Source organism: Aspergillus novofumigatus (genome assembly GCF_002847465.1).
Source record: "Aspergillus novofumigatus IBT 16806 chromosome Unknown P174scaffold_6, whole genome shotgun sequence".
NCBI lineage: Eukaryota > Fungi > Ascomycota > Eurotiomycetes > Eurotiales > Aspergillaceae > Aspergillus > Aspergillus novofumigatus.
In genome coordinates this window covers 919,830-934,465 of record NW_020194279.1, presented here as the reverse complement: position 1 = coordinate 934,465, position 14,636 = coordinate 919,830, and the positions used below count along the sequence as shown (strand labels likewise).

Sequence of the window (14,636 nt, the reverse complement as noted above, 5' to 3'; positions counted from 1 at the left end):
GATGTGGTCAAGATGACCTATTTAGGTAGTCACTCAAGGTCAGATATCTAGCGCTCGACCATCACTGCATCATAGCACATTACAAAACTACATGTCTCACTCATAGTCAAATGAATACATGATGCCACAATTCGCAATACTAATAACATACAGCATTTGATAATCTAATAAAAGCAAAACATCTATGGTCCCATAAGAATCACATGAAGAAAGATTGGATCTATTGACAATTACATTTTATGTCTTCCTGTCTCATTATCATATGTCTATGACCTTTCTTATCGCTGTCAACCAGATGCAGAAACAAAGGGAAGGCATAAATTGGTGAGAGGGGACAGAAAGATGCAAATTCTAGGAATCATAGAAGGAGAGGGTTAATGATACATAGATAGTGGAAGGATAATGTCACACTCGGTCGTACGTCGCGATCGACGGCTGTACACTTTGGGTCAATCTGTGGTTGGATGTGGAGAGCGTATGAAATCGGGAGAATGTGTAGGCAACTTAGTCCTGAGGACCAGCTGGTATATACCATCCTCCGACGGACTCCTGACGCAGCCTTTTAAAGTAATTCACTTCCTCCGATTCATGGTTTTCTCGCACATCTGGATCAGACCACTCTTCGCTTCACTGTCAGGGAAGTTGCTAATGGCAGCAACGGCCTTATCGGCGTACTCCTGGGCCAAAGCGCGCGTCTGTTCAACACCATCGCTCTTATACACAATCTCACGGGCCTGGCGAGTTGTCAGCTTTCGGTCTTATCACACTGCTGCAAGATGAATCATTTTCCAAGGCTAGAAAATCACCACTTACTCTTTGTACGTCTCCTTCCTGGCTAAACTTGCGGCCCACTAGGGGACCCAGCTCAGGGTTTTGTTTCCAAGCGAAGAGCAGCGGAGCAGTCGCAAGTCCCAGTTCCAGATCTGCGCCAGCAGGCTTGCCCAACTCGACCCCGCTCACCGTATAATCCAGCAGATCGTCCACCAGCTGAAACGCCAGGCCGAGATTGCGTCCATAGGAATAAGCAGCTTCAACCACCTCGGGCGTACTACCACCAAGCAATGCAGCAGCGCGGCATGATTTGCTAATCAGACTAGCGGTCTTCAGATAGGTCTTCTGCAAGTAGTACGAGATGGTTTCGTCGGTGAAAACGGGATTTTTCTCGTCCGCTACAGTGTTCTTCAACTGCATGAACTCGCCCTCAACCAGGTTGGCAATCACAGTGGCGAGGAGCTCGGTGACTTCGGGGTCCCTCAAGCGCGCCAGAGCAACGGAGGCTCGGCCTAGCAGGAAATCTCCGGCCAGGACAGCCATTTTGTTTCCAAATTGGAGGTTCGCAGAGTTGGACGACCGGCGGGTGACGGCATTATCTATCACGTCGTCGTGGAGAAGCGATGCAGTGTGGATTAATTCGGTGATCTCAGCGAGTCGTCGCTGGGATGGCAGGATGTTCTCGTCCCCCGCAAAATCATATTGGGCCTCGGCTGACTCTGAAACAAGGCTGTTTGTATCCGGGTTCGTGTCGGCGAGTATCGAGGGTGAGGAAATGGGATCATTGACCGAAATTGGGGCTACATCGTTCGGACGACTCTTCCCCGGAGTCAAGGCAGTCGCTTGAGACATGAGCAGCACCAGAAGGGGACGCATGTGTTTACCCTCGCTTCGGGTATAATACTTGGCCACTTTATCGAGAGTCGGATGTCCCGAGCCGAGCAATTGACGAATATTTTTCGTTAGGAACTTGAGCTCTTTTCCTACAATCCTCAATGGGTCCACCGAGATCCCCGGAGGAGCCTTTGGTAGACCTTTGAAGATTGTCTGTGCTGCAGAAACGGCAGCGCCGAAGGGAGAGGCATCTTTCCGCCGGGTTGGGTGATAGTTTCTAACGTGTGTCTGCGATTGTTTGGAAAGAAGGTCATCGCGGAGGCATTGCCAGCATATCAAGGTGGAAGGTGTTCTTCGAGATGAGAGCACAAGGCCAGAGGCCGAAACCGTTCGAGCTCTCATGCTCAGGCGAGAGTAACTATAATTAGTCTCAGAAAGAGTCGCAATCTAAGGGGACAAATACAATAAGGTCCAAGAGAAGCTGAGAGCCCTAACGATTCAAGGCGTCGTGTGCCTTCCACTTTGCGGAGTGCATAATGTTTCCGCAGTTATCAAAAAAGACCGAAGATTTCGAGCTTACGGAGCTGCGCTCGGGCCGGAACGGGAGACGACCGCAGATAACAGCTTCCAAGGCCAGACCAGAACACGTCGTCATCGCAATTAATCACCTAAGGTATCTCGTACCTTTTTCAAGGCATGTGAAAAGCATTGGCCAGTATGGCAAGTTTTTCTAAATGATAAAAGGCAACTCGTAAAGATACTTCTACAAGAAACGCGTTGAGATTTTCTTGTCTAAGATGTAAAATGGAGATTACAGAGAGATCCTGTTGAACTCCCACCAAGGTAAGATGACCAGCTGGACGGACGACATCTACAAGACAAAATCCGTCCTGATAACCGGAAACGAAATAAATCTGTGAATACAGGAAATATGGAGAAATCACGCCCGCAAGTTTAACTCAGCAAACTTCCCCCTCATACACACCCTGGCAGAGGAAAATGGCGTAGCATGACTCGGATACTGCAAAAGCCCAGCCTGGGAACCATTTTCAGTTTGCAGAGGAAAAGCTGAGCAGAGGCAGTCTATTGGGCCACTAGATGGCGTCAAAATCACCGCCAGCGTCTTCGTCATCAATGTCTCCCTCCTGGATCTCTTTGGCGAGCTCTCGTTCCCGTTCCCGAGCCTCCTGTGCGCTCTTGAGCTCGAGACGATGCTGATTCATGGGAAATCTCATGGCCTACACAGAAGAAGAGGTAGATGTTAGCGATGAATTCAAAAGACCCGTCCGAAGATTGGAACAAGAAAAAAAGTAGCTGAAAACACTGAAAGCCTACCTTGACGCTTTCATCGTGCAGAGCCAAGCAAGCGCGAATACGTTCGTGGAACACCTCTCCAGGCTCGCGAGTGGCATAGATATCTCCGACTTCCTTGCTCTTCATGTATCCGTGCTCATGATCCAAGGTGGCCTCAATCACACCATCGCGGATCGCTTTGGCCACGATATATTCTGCCGACTCCTCACTGTCCAGGCCCAAACGCAGGCAAATGTCCCGAAGCGAGATGCGAGAGTAGGACAACGACATCATCCGGATACCCGTTTTGATGACATTTTGCCTCAAACGCAGGATCAGGGTGTAGGTACCATCTTTCCGGAACGCTGCACTGTGCGTATTTACAATGTTCAAGAAACCATCCAAATCTCCAACGCTCACCGCTTGGACGAGTAAGAAATAAGGGTGCAAAGCGCGCTCAAGCGCAGGCTGGCGGAAGATTGCACGATCGGGAATATCGCCCATCAAAAGCTCAACAACTACAAGCAGCTTGTGGGAAGCCTGGTAGAAACCACGAGCACTATGACTCGAAGGAGACTTGCGAGTGGCACCAATCAGGTGCCCGTGAGCATCCGTATATTGCAGCTGAATCGCACGAATACGGCCCAGATAATAGAGGTACCGAGCAATCTGATTGTTCGATGCAGAAGGCGGAAAGCGGTTGTGAGAGATGAGCAAGTCAGCCTGCGAGATATGGGATGTGGACAAGTAATTCCGCAGGAGAAGGGTCATCACGGTGGCCTGAGTATCGACATCTTTCCGGAGAACGGCTGTCCGAAGCGCAGCGAGCAAGGGCTGGCGGATGGAGGTAACCGCCGCAGCAGGAGATGGGGGAAGGGGAGCAACCTGCTCGAAGAAGAGGGAGTAGTAAAAGTACACGCGAGCAGCAAGAGAGTCTAGCGTGCGACGATTAAGAGTCCGCAGACGCTCAATCAACGCTGTCGAGAACTTTGCGCCCCCTTGAATATCCTTCTTGTCGTAGAGGTAGATCTGAACGAGGATGGATAAATAGGTATCAACCTCTGGCAGTATTTCTTTGGGAGCAGACTTGTTCTTCTCCGAATCGACCTCCATCTTCGAACTAGCAAGGGCGCTCTCGTATGCGCCAGATTGATCAATAGCTTCCAGTAAGAAAGAAGCAGTAGGACTTGATGGTGGGTAGGTCTCAACGATCACTTCTGCCAGCACATCAGCAGTGATGTGCTTGCGCATTGAGGATATCGACCTGAGAACGCGCAGTGTAAATCTGGGGTCGAAGTGGGCTACAGCTCGCTCGAGGAGTGTGAAGTTGATCTTGATATCTACAGCCCAAGTGATAACGGTGATGGTTAGGCATGCATCCATCAGGACAGCAGCGGGAAAAGAAACGAACCTTGAATGGCCTTGACTCTGGGATCAACCTCCGACCCCGGCTTCTGAGAATCAGTCTCTGCGGCCTCCATGACAACATCTTCCTCCTGGTTCTGTCCTTTCTCTCCGGATAACCTCGAACCCTTGGACGGGGCACTACAACAGTCATCTTCTCGTCACCTTTCCGATCCTTACGGGTGTTGAATGAGGATGTAGGCCCACCTGCCGTATCCTCTCCCATCTCAATATCTTCAGAACCGTTCACGCCGTTGGTATGCGGCTGATCACGCTGCTCGCCCATACCGGAGTTAGATACGTTGTTGGACGAAGCCGCCGGTGTGGGAGATTTGGCCTTGTTGGAGGCGGCGCGGTTTGGCGCGGCCTTGTCCTTGTTGGAACTTGAGCTCTGCGAGTCGGAACGCGCTTTTTCACCGTTAGCAGATGAAGAAGTATCTGACTTGCTGTTCGATCGCAACGAACGTCTCTCGGCCGGCATCTTTCTTCAACTTGGAGCTCGGCTGAGCAAGGAGCGATTGCAGGAACCGGGGAACGGAGGAAGGGGAAATAAGAGGACCAATGTCCGAGGACAAGAAGAAAATCTGCAAAGAAATGACGAAAGGAACAAGAGTAGGGATTGAAGAACCAAGAAAAATAAGAAAAGATGGGAGATGGTGCCTCGGTGAGTAGGGGAAGATGAGTTGATGAAGTGGTGATGTGATGTCAAGGTTGACCTGGAGATGGATGGATGGACAGCGAGAGAACCAGCACTGGGCTTAGTCAGTTGGGGGAAGCTCACTGGGAGCGGCAGCTGATGTGATGCTGGAGCTGGTCAGCTGCAGAACAATACTCGCCTCACTGTAATTTATTGACAACGGAATTACTGGAAAGATAAGAAGTAAAATAGGATAGCTTCGTCTTTCTAAGCTGCGAGTCGGTCACCAGCTGTACAGTCTAGGTATATCTCTTCTTTCTACTGGGGACCTCAGCTACAGAGTGAACTGTTCTGTTTTTCGGTCGCAAAACAGTTGCGTTGCCACCTGAAAGCGTCGTCGGAGGCCTCAGGCAGCAACCAGCTTGGCGGCAGCTCCTTCTTGGCGGTGATAGAACGCGACCCAACACCGCCGCCATTGGATGTTTACACCCGGAGTAATATTATTGTCTACGTAGTATCTATCTACAAAGTTAGGTAGCCTGTAGTACTACCTTTTGATTTAATGAGGCTCCCGGAGCACTGATTTTGGATACTTTATTGCGGCAATCATCATTGTTCATCAAAACTCAATAGTCAGCGGTGTCCACGATGTCTTTACTCGAAAACCATCTGGAGCAGATCCAGCTCTCCTCAAATGCCATCGCCGAATTACCGTAAGCGTATGGCCTTGTCTTCTTCGTGACCGTGTGCTGATCGAGCTTTTTGACAGCTTTCCCCGACCTCGCATATTTACTAATGCTCTTTTGGGCCCTCACGATATCACTGCTTTGATCCGCGATACCGAAACTCATGAACGAGCACTTTTCCAGGCGGACCCGTCTGCCAAGTCCCAACGGCGAGCAACGAGGAGGGGGACAATGTTCCAATCCGAAGGCGACGGAGAGTCCATGGCGAGTCGGATTTATGCTGCGCGAAATAACAGAAATCAGTCGGCTGTCGCAAGAGTCTTAGGTTCTGACATGATAGACGAGATTAAGCGCTCCGCGGGAACATCAGCCAGGGGAACGCGAAGTGAGGTCAATATTGACGTCCTTCTTCGCGGGGCGGAGATCCTCTGCAATGTCTAGTAAGCAAGCTGCTCCTATGAATCGCCCTTCGTTTGCTGATGCTGATTTCGTGAAGTCCCGTTGCTGGTGCCCAGGAGAAAATTGCGACTCTGCGTTATCGTCATGAGTTGATTAGTGATTCTATTGCTGAATTAGAAGACCGAGTAGCGAGGAACACTGCGGAATTGGAGCAGATGAGCCACTCCTACGGGGACGAGTACGACGACTATGACAATTCTACCACCGCACCCTCGGAAGTCACAGACGCCGATATTGAGCGAGAGATGGAGGAGATCAGGGAGTTGGAAAGGCGGAAACGAGCTCTAGAAGCGCGTGTAAGCGGCATGGAAAGGGATTTGGGTGGCTTGATAGGCTGACCTGTCTGGCCGACCACTTCTTAATGCCTCATAATCAGCGCCTTAGACGCGAGCATGAGCCTCTCCTCCCCTCAACAAGCTTCCGTCGTGAGTGCTGAATCATTTTTCGATGATCGACAATTTCCTATTGCCCTAGTCAAGTACGTCCCTTGGCTTATTCGGATCAGGAAAGTGAGCAGACAACTCTATGTGCAGCACTTGAATGTCTGTGATCGAGCAGGATGTCGAAGCGAGTTCCCGGGCCTTGCCTCGGGCCAGCACAGTCAGTTGGGGTCGTCTGCGCTTGCACGATGGGCCTGAACGCTGTAGGCTTCATCCTTCGAGCTGTCTTAGAGAGCACGTTAGTCCTCGGAACGAGAGCCCTATTGAGCAGAGACACAGCAAAGCAGATGACGAGTTTCCCTTGCTAGATCTCGACATTGTCTGGTCAACTATGCGTGTGTGTGGCTTGGGTTGGTTTTAAGAATGGCATAGGGGTCATATGATTGCAGCAGTCCTTTCCTCAGCAATCGCACTGAGAAGAAAGTGAAGGAACTCTGGCCTGGCTCTCACTTGTGATTTTACCTGAAGATCTTCAAGCCTTCATTTACACTGAAAATCCGCGCATCTGTATCCTAAAGGTCAACTCGTCTGATCAGAAATCGTCGCTGTACCTCCTACGTATATAGCGCCTTTGGTAATATCCATCTAACTACTTCACTGGGGGTTCCGATGCACAAGAGTCAGGTACACCTAGAATCCTAGTTTCATGCTATGGTCGAATCTACTAAAGAATAGCTCAATAAGACTGTTGGGGGTAATGTACGGTCAGTAGGAGCCGAATCAATGGCTAAGTGAGGAGGTCAAAATATGGAGACATCACCATCAGTGAGGCGCACTACAGTGTTCGTCGCGTTTAAGGCTGCGATGCCAAGCCTGAGGCTCCAACACCCCTTCCGCTTCCTCTCCGCCACCATTCATCGGATACTGGGACTGACCAGGCTTTATCAATCCCTTTTCTCAAGCTGGAAGGCTGCGTCTGGAGTCTTGAATCCATCCTGTGGGAAATTTTTTTTGGCCCGTCTGCCGGCGTTACGAGGATTTTACAATATATCTCCTCTCACCATCACGACGCAGTCCAGGCCGAATTCACCATTTTGACCTCAAAGTAACACCTTCGGAGTAACCTCGTCACAAGCGCAGCCTCCTTTGTCCCGTTCAGCTACCTCCCTCACGAGCCTCGGCATAACCCGTCAAGCTTCTCCTTTTCGATTAGACTACGAGATCTCTCGCTGCCGACCAACATGGATGGCTCTCAGGCCCAGGCGAATCAGCCTATGGTTCCGCCTCAGCAGCACTCGAACCTAATCCGGACAGACCAGGTCCAGAAATTACCTCATCTCAATGAGCAGCAAAAGGCTCAGCACACCCAGTTGGTGCGCAATTTCTGGGAGATACTCAACAGCCGGGACCCCCAGAGTGCGGAATATCAGAACGCCCATATGAGACTCACACAGCTCTCTCAAAATCTGATGAAAGGCATGCGAATATTTCAACAAAACCGCCAGCAAGCACTGCAGCAGCACCAACAGGCTCAGGCGGCGGCTGCAGCTGTGCAGGGACAGCCAGTCCAACGGACGCAGTCCGCCAACCCCCAGTCTTTCGCGCAGCTTCTCCCACAAATCCAACAGAAAGTGAACGGTCTTCACTTCTTCCTCCCTCCCAATATCAGCAAAGAGCAGGTACAAACATGGTTGCCGGAGGCAAGGCTACGATACGGTATTGCGCTTCAGAAACAGGAGATCGGACGCGTACGTATCGCGGAACTGCGCCAACAGTTCGCGCAGCGACAGGCCGCTGGGAACATGAGCCAGGAAGAGGTGCAGGAGTTCAAAAATCGGCAGCTTGGGCGGAAAAGCTCTACCGAGAAGGCAGCGACTTCTTGAACAAATTCAAAGAGCAACAGGAATCTTTCAAGGCACAGCAGCAGAACCAGCAGCTGAATAGAGCAGGTCTACCGAACGCCGCCCCGGTCAACCTCAACAGCCACAGGGGACTGCAGAGCAGGCTGCTGCTGCGACTGGGACTGCGCCTGCGCCTGCCGCCACACCTGCGCCCACTGCCGGTGACAAGCGTCCGGTGAATGTCCCCGGATCCATGCACCCTGGGCAAGCCCCCACTCCGGCACCTCACACCATTAACTCTGCTGTAAATGCGGCGCGAAATCAAGCCGGGCAAGCGGCCATGTCTCCCTCCACGACTCAGCCGGGCCAAGCGCCCGTCACACAAGCTGCAGGCACCGCACCTGCCGCTCCGGCCGCGCCTCCCCATCAACCACAACAGCAGCAACCGCAACCTCTTTCGCAACCTCTTTCGCAACAGGGGACTCCAGGCGCGCAGGTCACATTTAGCCAAACCCCTAATCCGGACGGTTCGACGCCTACTCCTTCAGCTTCACAGCCAATCAACGTACAGGGTCCACCACGTCCTTTGTCCCATCAAGCTGCGATGGCGCAAGCTGCTCAGAATTATACCAACAACGCCGCGAACAATAACATGGCTCAGCAAAATGTGTCGCAGGCAGCTGCCAATCCTCATGCACATCCTCAGGGCTATATTTCCAATCGCGCGTCGGAAAATTCAGCGCGTAACATCAACATGGCCATTCCAAAGAACCTCAACGTTCCTCCTCCAGAGCCGGTCAGCATGGCACCAGCCCGGCCCACTCTGTCCGGCGGCCCCAGTCATGGCGCCATGGGTATGATGGGCCAACCAGCCATCCAGAAGCATCCTGGCTACGTTCTTGAGGGCGAAGGCCAGCGTGTATTGAGCAAGAAGATGCTTGACATCCTGGTGCGCCAGGTCACCGGAGGAGGAGAGGGTGAAGGGCTTACGCCAGACGCCGAAGAGGTAGGTTTTATTCTTCGCATTAGGGCTGCTTCCCGCTGTGCACAGCGTTCAGGATATGCAATTGCTAAATCATCACGATAGTTCATCCTGCAAATGGCCGACGATTTTGTTGATGACGTGATCACCGCTGCTTGCCGTCTCGCCAAATTGCGCCCATCCTCTACGCTTGAACTCCGCGACATCCAACTCGTCCTGGAAAGAAACTACAACATGCGCATCTCCGGCTTCTCCACCGACGATCTCCGCACCGTGAAGAAACCGCAGCCCACGCAAGGCTGGACTCAAAAGATGTCCGCCGTCCAGGCCGCCAAAGTTACTCAGGGAAAGGCCGAGTGATCCACTTTTATGTTCCTTTTCCCTTCCTCCTTCATCCTCTTGACCAAAAAAATAAGGGAAGTCGCCAACGATAGAGCTACACACAAGTCGGGGCAGCTTCCTATCAATCCTCTTCTGGCTTTTCCTTCATCCTCTGAATCACGGAGAACTTGAGACCTCCCCTGGAGCAACACTCAGAACGTGAAATATTCTACATTATGCGTATTCGGACTGGCGTCATCGGTGGGGTCGGGCCTCTGCTTTTTTCTTTTTTCTTTTTCTGATGGGTTTGCCTCTACTAGGTTGTCTTTCCTTGGGGGGGTCCAAACTACGAAATCGCTCAACTCCTGGAATGTTGCATGTGTGCCGGCGTCATTATTTGAGAAGGCCTGTTATTCTGATATACCACCTTAGGCTAGGCACAGATTAGGTTCAACGAATGGTAGAAAATTGATTCATGATTTCATGTCTAAAGCTGCTTTCTGAGGAATTTATCCATAATCTCTATATCTTTGGACCCCTCCTCCTGGAAGTCCCTGTAAAAAAATGTCATGTCTCTTCAACGGGGATGCATTGCAGGTCTCGGTAGAGTCAAAGCTGAGGTAGCAGGCAACGAGCATAAAGTGTACAAGGGGAACGGAAGGAACCGTCGTCGATGCCGTAAAGAAAAGGGAAACTACATTATCACTCGGGTCGTGCTTCTTGCTACTGAAGGTATATGCCATCTATGGATGTCATGTCGGAAGCAGGAACATATAGGTATCAATTTTCTATTTGGTGTAAAGTCTTCTATCGATCTTCTAGGGCGTAGAAAGTGCAACACTAACTCACAATGCGAAAAAGGACAATGACGCGCTCAAACCTGCTCACAGAAATTAAACCAAGGCTTCTCCCAACCGACTATTGAGTCCAAAACAGAGATCCAAGCACAACTGAGAAATCACCAGAATAACGTACAGGAAGGGAAATGGCAGGGAACAAGGTCCCAAGTGTGTCTAGGATGGCAGAGAATTGCAACTCTGACGATGGGCGGCTTCGATAGGGAGTAACGCGGAGCAGAGGGGACGAAGAGAGAAGCAATATACAAAATATGTGTGATGCAAGGAAATATTGGGGGAATGGATAAGAATAATAAAAGGAGAAAAATTGTTCGAGAGAGGGAGATTAAAGACAATCCGTGTAGCCCTTTGCATAGGAGATTGTCAGCTAGATGTGCCTGGGTTGGAGTCGGCATCTACCAGAAGAGAATGAATGGACAGAAGGCAGAGCAAAATACACAAAAGGGAATAAAAAGAGGGTATGAAAGTGTTCCAAATGATGGTGCGCATGGTCGAAAATAGCTTTATCATGATACAAAGAAGAAAAACGAGGGTTTTTGAGACAGCATTGATTGTCTCAAAATAATTTGGGGCAATGGAGGAAACCATGGTACTAAGGAAAATCATGTCAATCATGGTAACATGGACACTATCACAAAATTGGTCTGCTCAAGGATTGGTAAAGAACCGATAGATGGCGGGAGAAGATGCGTCGCACGAACATGCAAGGTAAACGATCTATGGCGCCCAAGTAACAAAGCGTCATTGACTGCGAATGGGGATATCATGAGATAATCGACCGAAAACAGCACGCCAGAAACAGAAATGGAGTGGCGGGTCGTATAAGGGCGATGCCGGTTATCGGCTTGCTAAGGGTGATAATGTGCCGTTCGGGCTGCTATAAGAAACTCCTTTCCCTTTTGGACCGTCTTGCGAATTGCCCATGCCAGGCAAGGGCGGCAGATCCTTTTCTGTGAGCGATGGTCCTTGTCGGCTATGCTGGCTCTGTCCACCAACACTGCTCTGCTCACCGGCTTCGTCCACTATGGGCAGTGTCGAAGTCGGACCTGGCCCGTTGGCATCCGCAGGGTCCCAGACAGTTGAAAGCGTTCGAGGATGCGTGGTCGAGACGTCCTTTGCGGCCTCCTTCTCGGCAGCCTGCATTGTTCGTTCGACAGACTCGGTTCGTTCCGCTGATGTTTTGCCCTGCGCTCGAGCTTCTCTATGCCGTTCGACTTCCTCCTTGGACATAGTAATGCCCCTGATGAAATTAACAAACCGCTCGCCGTAGCTCTCAGGCGGAATTGGAGAGATCTGGCCGCGATCATGGGAAAGCCCTTTGAAGAAGTTTTCCAGTTTCTTCACGGTCCCGTACTGCCACAGTGTCAGTCATTGCTCAGAGCTTGATGGAAGACTGGCTGCTTTTGCATTGCCGTAATGCACTTACATGTGTCAGACAGTCAATTATGCCAAGGTAATAGATCTCATCTCCAGGCTGGCCGTTCTCGTGAGTAGCTCGGAACCCTCCGTCGTCTGCATAAAAGACATGATACTGTCTCTCATCCAGAATCTCTTCAGGCATTTTTGCAGCGGCTTTATCAAGCGGCACAGGACGCTCTTTTTTGATGAGCATCCGCAGCTCACGTGCCTTGCGTTCGTTTTCCAGCTTGGAAGGAGTGCGCATCAGCATGTTCGGACTCGTCTCTTCTTCACGGTCACCTCCCGGTTGAAACACTTGCAACGTCTTGTCGCGAAGCTTTTCTTCGTTGCCTCTCCCAAGATCGTGAATGCCCACCAGAAGAGAGTAATCCATTATCTTCAGCTTTTTCAGTAGCTCAACATCGCGTTCCAGCTGAGCGAGGAAGAATTCCCGTTTCGAAGGCCCGCACTCCAGGTGACGACCTCTGCGAAGCCAGTTTAGATCCTTCAAAGTGGCCCGCGGATTCCTCTCAAGATCCTGCTCCCGAAGGTCCCGGCCGATTGTGGACCCCTTCAGATCGAAGGTTTGGTGGATGTCGCGGTGGGGAGGGAAGAGGTTATTCATGACCACAAAGTGGATCTTGCGCCCGTATGCCATCTTCACCCGGTGAAGACCATAGAATTGTGATATCAATGTGTTAGGATTCTGCTCCACATGTTTGTAATATTCTGGAAGGATCTTTCGCAGCAGTTTGTGTTCGGAGTGGTGAATAGTCTTGATAATGTATTTGTAGTCCCTGGAGAAGTAGAAGAAGCTTCCGCTCTTTCCTGGCGAGCCCAGCTCGGAGAGGATATACTTGCTGGTCAGGGACATCAAATAGTCGGCCGGATCAAGGCGGAACTTGGCTCGCAAATGCCGGAAAACCCACGGCGCATAGTCCTTAAACTTGAAGTCGTATTTTGCAGAGGGCGTCAGCTCGTTACCAGTACTAATAGCAACGAAAATGTTAGCCAATCGACAAGATTTTGGAAGGGGAACGGAAGGTGAGAGTCGTCATACATGTCGAAAGAGAATTTATGCTTGGCTTCGAAATCTGCGGGTGTTAACTCCCGGTCCATTTTTGCGTTGATTCTCGACACCGTAAAGCGAATTCCAGTCAGCATATTGTACGCAGTCACCCAGTTCACGTGGTTCTGGTCGACTTTTGTTCCAACGATGACGCGGTCGTCGTCGTCGTCATCCCGGCGTTTCCTTCTTGACGCTCTCCTCTGCTTGATCGCTTCTGCCCAGCGCGCTGCATCCTCGTTCGGGTTGGCATCGTCAGGAACCGAGTCCGAATGATTGGTTTTTGTAGCCCGCCGAACCAAACTGAGCGACGTTCGACGAATACCCCCTGCTGTTGGAGACAGCCGACCACTACTATAAGCAGTCTCGTCCCCTTGATCGCGGCTATTACGGCGGCCGCTTGTTGTTCGGGGAACTTGCAGCGTATGTCGATGTCGAAGGCCTGATGCTGCGGGATCTTGCGTGTGACTAGCGTCAGCGGCGGCTGAGGGGAGAGGCGGGGAAGAATAACGGTGAGGAGCTGCCGTCTGTGAGGGAGTCAATCGATCGGGTTCGGACGCGAGCCGGCTGGTATCTTCGGGGAGCGAGGCAGAGATGGTGTTCCCGTTCGCGGCCGCAGTCGAGTTCTGAGAAACCACTTCGTCAACCGACGGTTGGGGGCGATCTCCGTTAACCAGCGACTTTCCGTTGGGGGTCCGGTGGCTCGACGAGATCCCATTGACCTGCTGGGCGCTGGAGATGGACCCTGCAGCTGAGCCAACGCCAGCACTGGCTCCAGCATCAGAAGATTTTCGAGTAAAATCCTTGTCCATCGTCATTGAAAACCGGCCACTCTCCCTAGGATCGCGGACCGATCCATTCCCTAACGAATGCATGCTGCCATCTTTCGAATGTGGTAAATCTCGTGTGTAGGAGCTAGCGCTTGATCGGGGCCCATTCAAAGAATAGGCACTGCCATTCTTCAGATCTGGGGAATAGTGACGATCGGTGGATTGCGATTCTATGTGGTTCGTATCACCGTTCGGCCAGTTTGTCCATAGAAAGGTATTTCCCACGGGTGCTCTGTCGTGCGGTTTCCCTTGCGGTGAATCAAACGGGCGAGGGTGTGTGGCCGTAACAGTAGATGACTGAAAAGGCCCGTCGTTGGAGAAAGAGGGCATGGTGCGCTCCTTTTTTCCCTTATTGTTGCGGCTCCCAAGGGGCAGCGAGGAGGAGTTCCAGGGGAAAGGAGGGAAGAGGAGATGGGACTGTGACGTGAGGTCTGCGTGGACCAACGAATCCGAGCGAGCAGACGGGAGGAAATCGCTTCGGGTACTTAATAAGATGACGCTGTGAACCAATGGGAGGACGACGAGATGGACAAGACGACAGAAGGCGTAGAAAGGGAAGTGATTGTGACAGCCGACCGATCAAGCAACACGGGGTATTGATTCAATGCGCGTAATATTAAATGAATGCAAGGCAATGAGGAGGAGAGAGGTGGGGAGTGGTGGTGTTCTTCCCGAGTCGAGCTGGAGTGGCCAGCCAGGGTAGGCGTGGCAGAAAGTTCAGCGACCGATAAGCATGTTCAGGACGGAAAGAAAGAGTCGAGACGGAGCAAACAACGTGGTCAGAGGCGGCGAATCACCGAGACAGACCAATCTAATCCGAGGAAGAGGGAGAGAGGAGGATGAGATTGGTTAAAGGTGTATGAAGATGAGGATTGGA

General features: G+C 51.3%; 4 protein-coding genes across 4 annotated transcripts; 2 read left to right on the top strand and 2 right to left on the bottom strand.

Moving 5' to 3' along the window:
- Window positions 1-152: 152 nt before the first annotated feature.
- P174DRAFT_514074 (terpenoid synthase) lies at window positions 153-5,264 on the bottom strand. The gene is made up of 6 exons (XM_024832051.1): window positions 4,430-5,264; window positions 4,310-4,409; window positions 2,941-4,238; window positions 2,701-2,843; window positions 814-2,008; window positions 153-734 (listed from the first exon to the last, which is right to left on the bottom strand). The coding sequence occupies exons 1-6, from the start codon at window positions 4,781-4,783 to the stop codon at window positions 573-575; spliced, it is 3,252 nt and encodes a 1,083-aa protein (XP_024680224.1). The 5' UTR covers window positions 4,784-5,264; the 3' UTR covers window positions 153-572.
- Window positions 5,265-5,587: 323 nt separating this feature from the next.
- P174DRAFT_374288 (uncharacterized protein) lies at window positions 5,588-6,422 on the top strand (the record flags this gene model as incomplete). Its single annotated transcript, XM_024822569.1, has 3 exons — window positions 5,588-5,652; window positions 5,709-6,065; window positions 6,122-6,422. The coding sequence occupies 3 exons, from the start codon at window positions 5,588-5,590 to the stop codon at window positions 6,420-6,422; spliced, it is 723 nt and encodes a 240-aa protein (XP_024680223.1).
- Window positions 6,423-7,396: 974 nt separating this feature from the next.
- On the top strand, window positions 7,397-10,100 carry P174DRAFT_443601 (putative transcription initiation factor TFIID subunit 12). Its single transcript, XM_024827872.1, has 4 exons — window positions 7,397-8,281; window positions 8,320-8,413; window positions 8,464-9,311; window positions 9,393-10,100. Exons 1-4 carry the CDS (start codon window positions 7,706-7,708, stop codon window positions 9,645-9,647), a joined length of 1,773 nt encoding a protein of 590 aa, XP_024680222.1. The 5' UTR covers window positions 7,397-7,705; the 3' UTR covers window positions 9,648-10,100.
- A 981-nt stretch (window positions 10,101-11,081) lies between these two features.
- Window positions 11,082-14,236, bottom strand: P174DRAFT_243834 (1-phosphatidylinositol-4-phosphate 5-kinase). Its single transcript, XM_024821439.1, has 3 exons — window positions 12,924-14,236; window positions 11,892-12,852; window positions 11,082-11,818 (listed from the first exon to the last, which is right to left on the bottom strand). Exons 1-3 carry the CDS (start codon window positions 14,087-14,089, stop codon window positions 11,303-11,305), a joined length of 2,643 nt encoding a protein of 880 aa, XP_024680221.1. The 5' UTR covers window positions 14,090-14,236; the 3' UTR covers window positions 11,082-11,302.
- Window positions 14,237-14,636: the final 400 nt, after the last annotated feature.

Excerpts from the sequence above, each read along its gene's own strand:
- P174DRAFT_514074 (XM_024832051.1), bottom strand. The coding sequence starts at position 4,783 with ATGCCGGCCGAGAGACGTTCGTTGCGATCGAACAGCAAGTCAGATACT. Across the intron at positions 4,239-4,309 it reads CAGAGTCAAGGCCATTCAAG|ATATCAAGATCAACTTCACA; the intron begins GTTCGTTTCTTT and ends CTTGGGCTGTAG. Across the intron at positions 735-813 it reads AGGAAGGAGACGTACAAAGA|GCCCGTGAGATTGTGTATAA; the intron begins GTAAGTGGTGAT and ends ACAACTCGCCAG.
- P174DRAFT_443601 (XM_024827872.1), top strand. The coding sequence starts at position 7,706 with ATGGATGGCTCTCAGGCCCAGGCGAATCAGCCTATGGTTCCGCCTCAG. Across the intron at positions 8,282-8,319 it reads GGAACATGAGCCAGGAAGAG|CTCTACCGAGAAGGCAGCGA; the intron begins GTGCAGGAGTTC and ends TGGGCGGAAAAG. Across the intron at positions 9,312-9,392 it reads TTACGCCAGACGCCGAAGAG|TTCATCCTGCAAATGGCCGA; the intron begins GTAGGTTTTATT and ends TCATCACGATAG.
- P174DRAFT_243834 (XM_024821439.1), bottom strand. The coding sequence starts at position 14,089 with ATGCCCTCTTTCTCCAACGACGGGCCTTTTCAGTCATCTACTGTTACG. Across the intron at positions 12,853-12,923 it reads CATAAATTCTCTTTCGACAT|TACTGGTAACGAGCTGACGC; the intron begins GTATGACGACTC and ends CGTTGCTATTAG. Across the intron at positions 11,819-11,891 it reads TAATTGACTGTCTGACACAT|TACGGGACCGTGAAGAAACT; the intron begins GTAAGTGCATTA and ends ACACTGTGGCAG.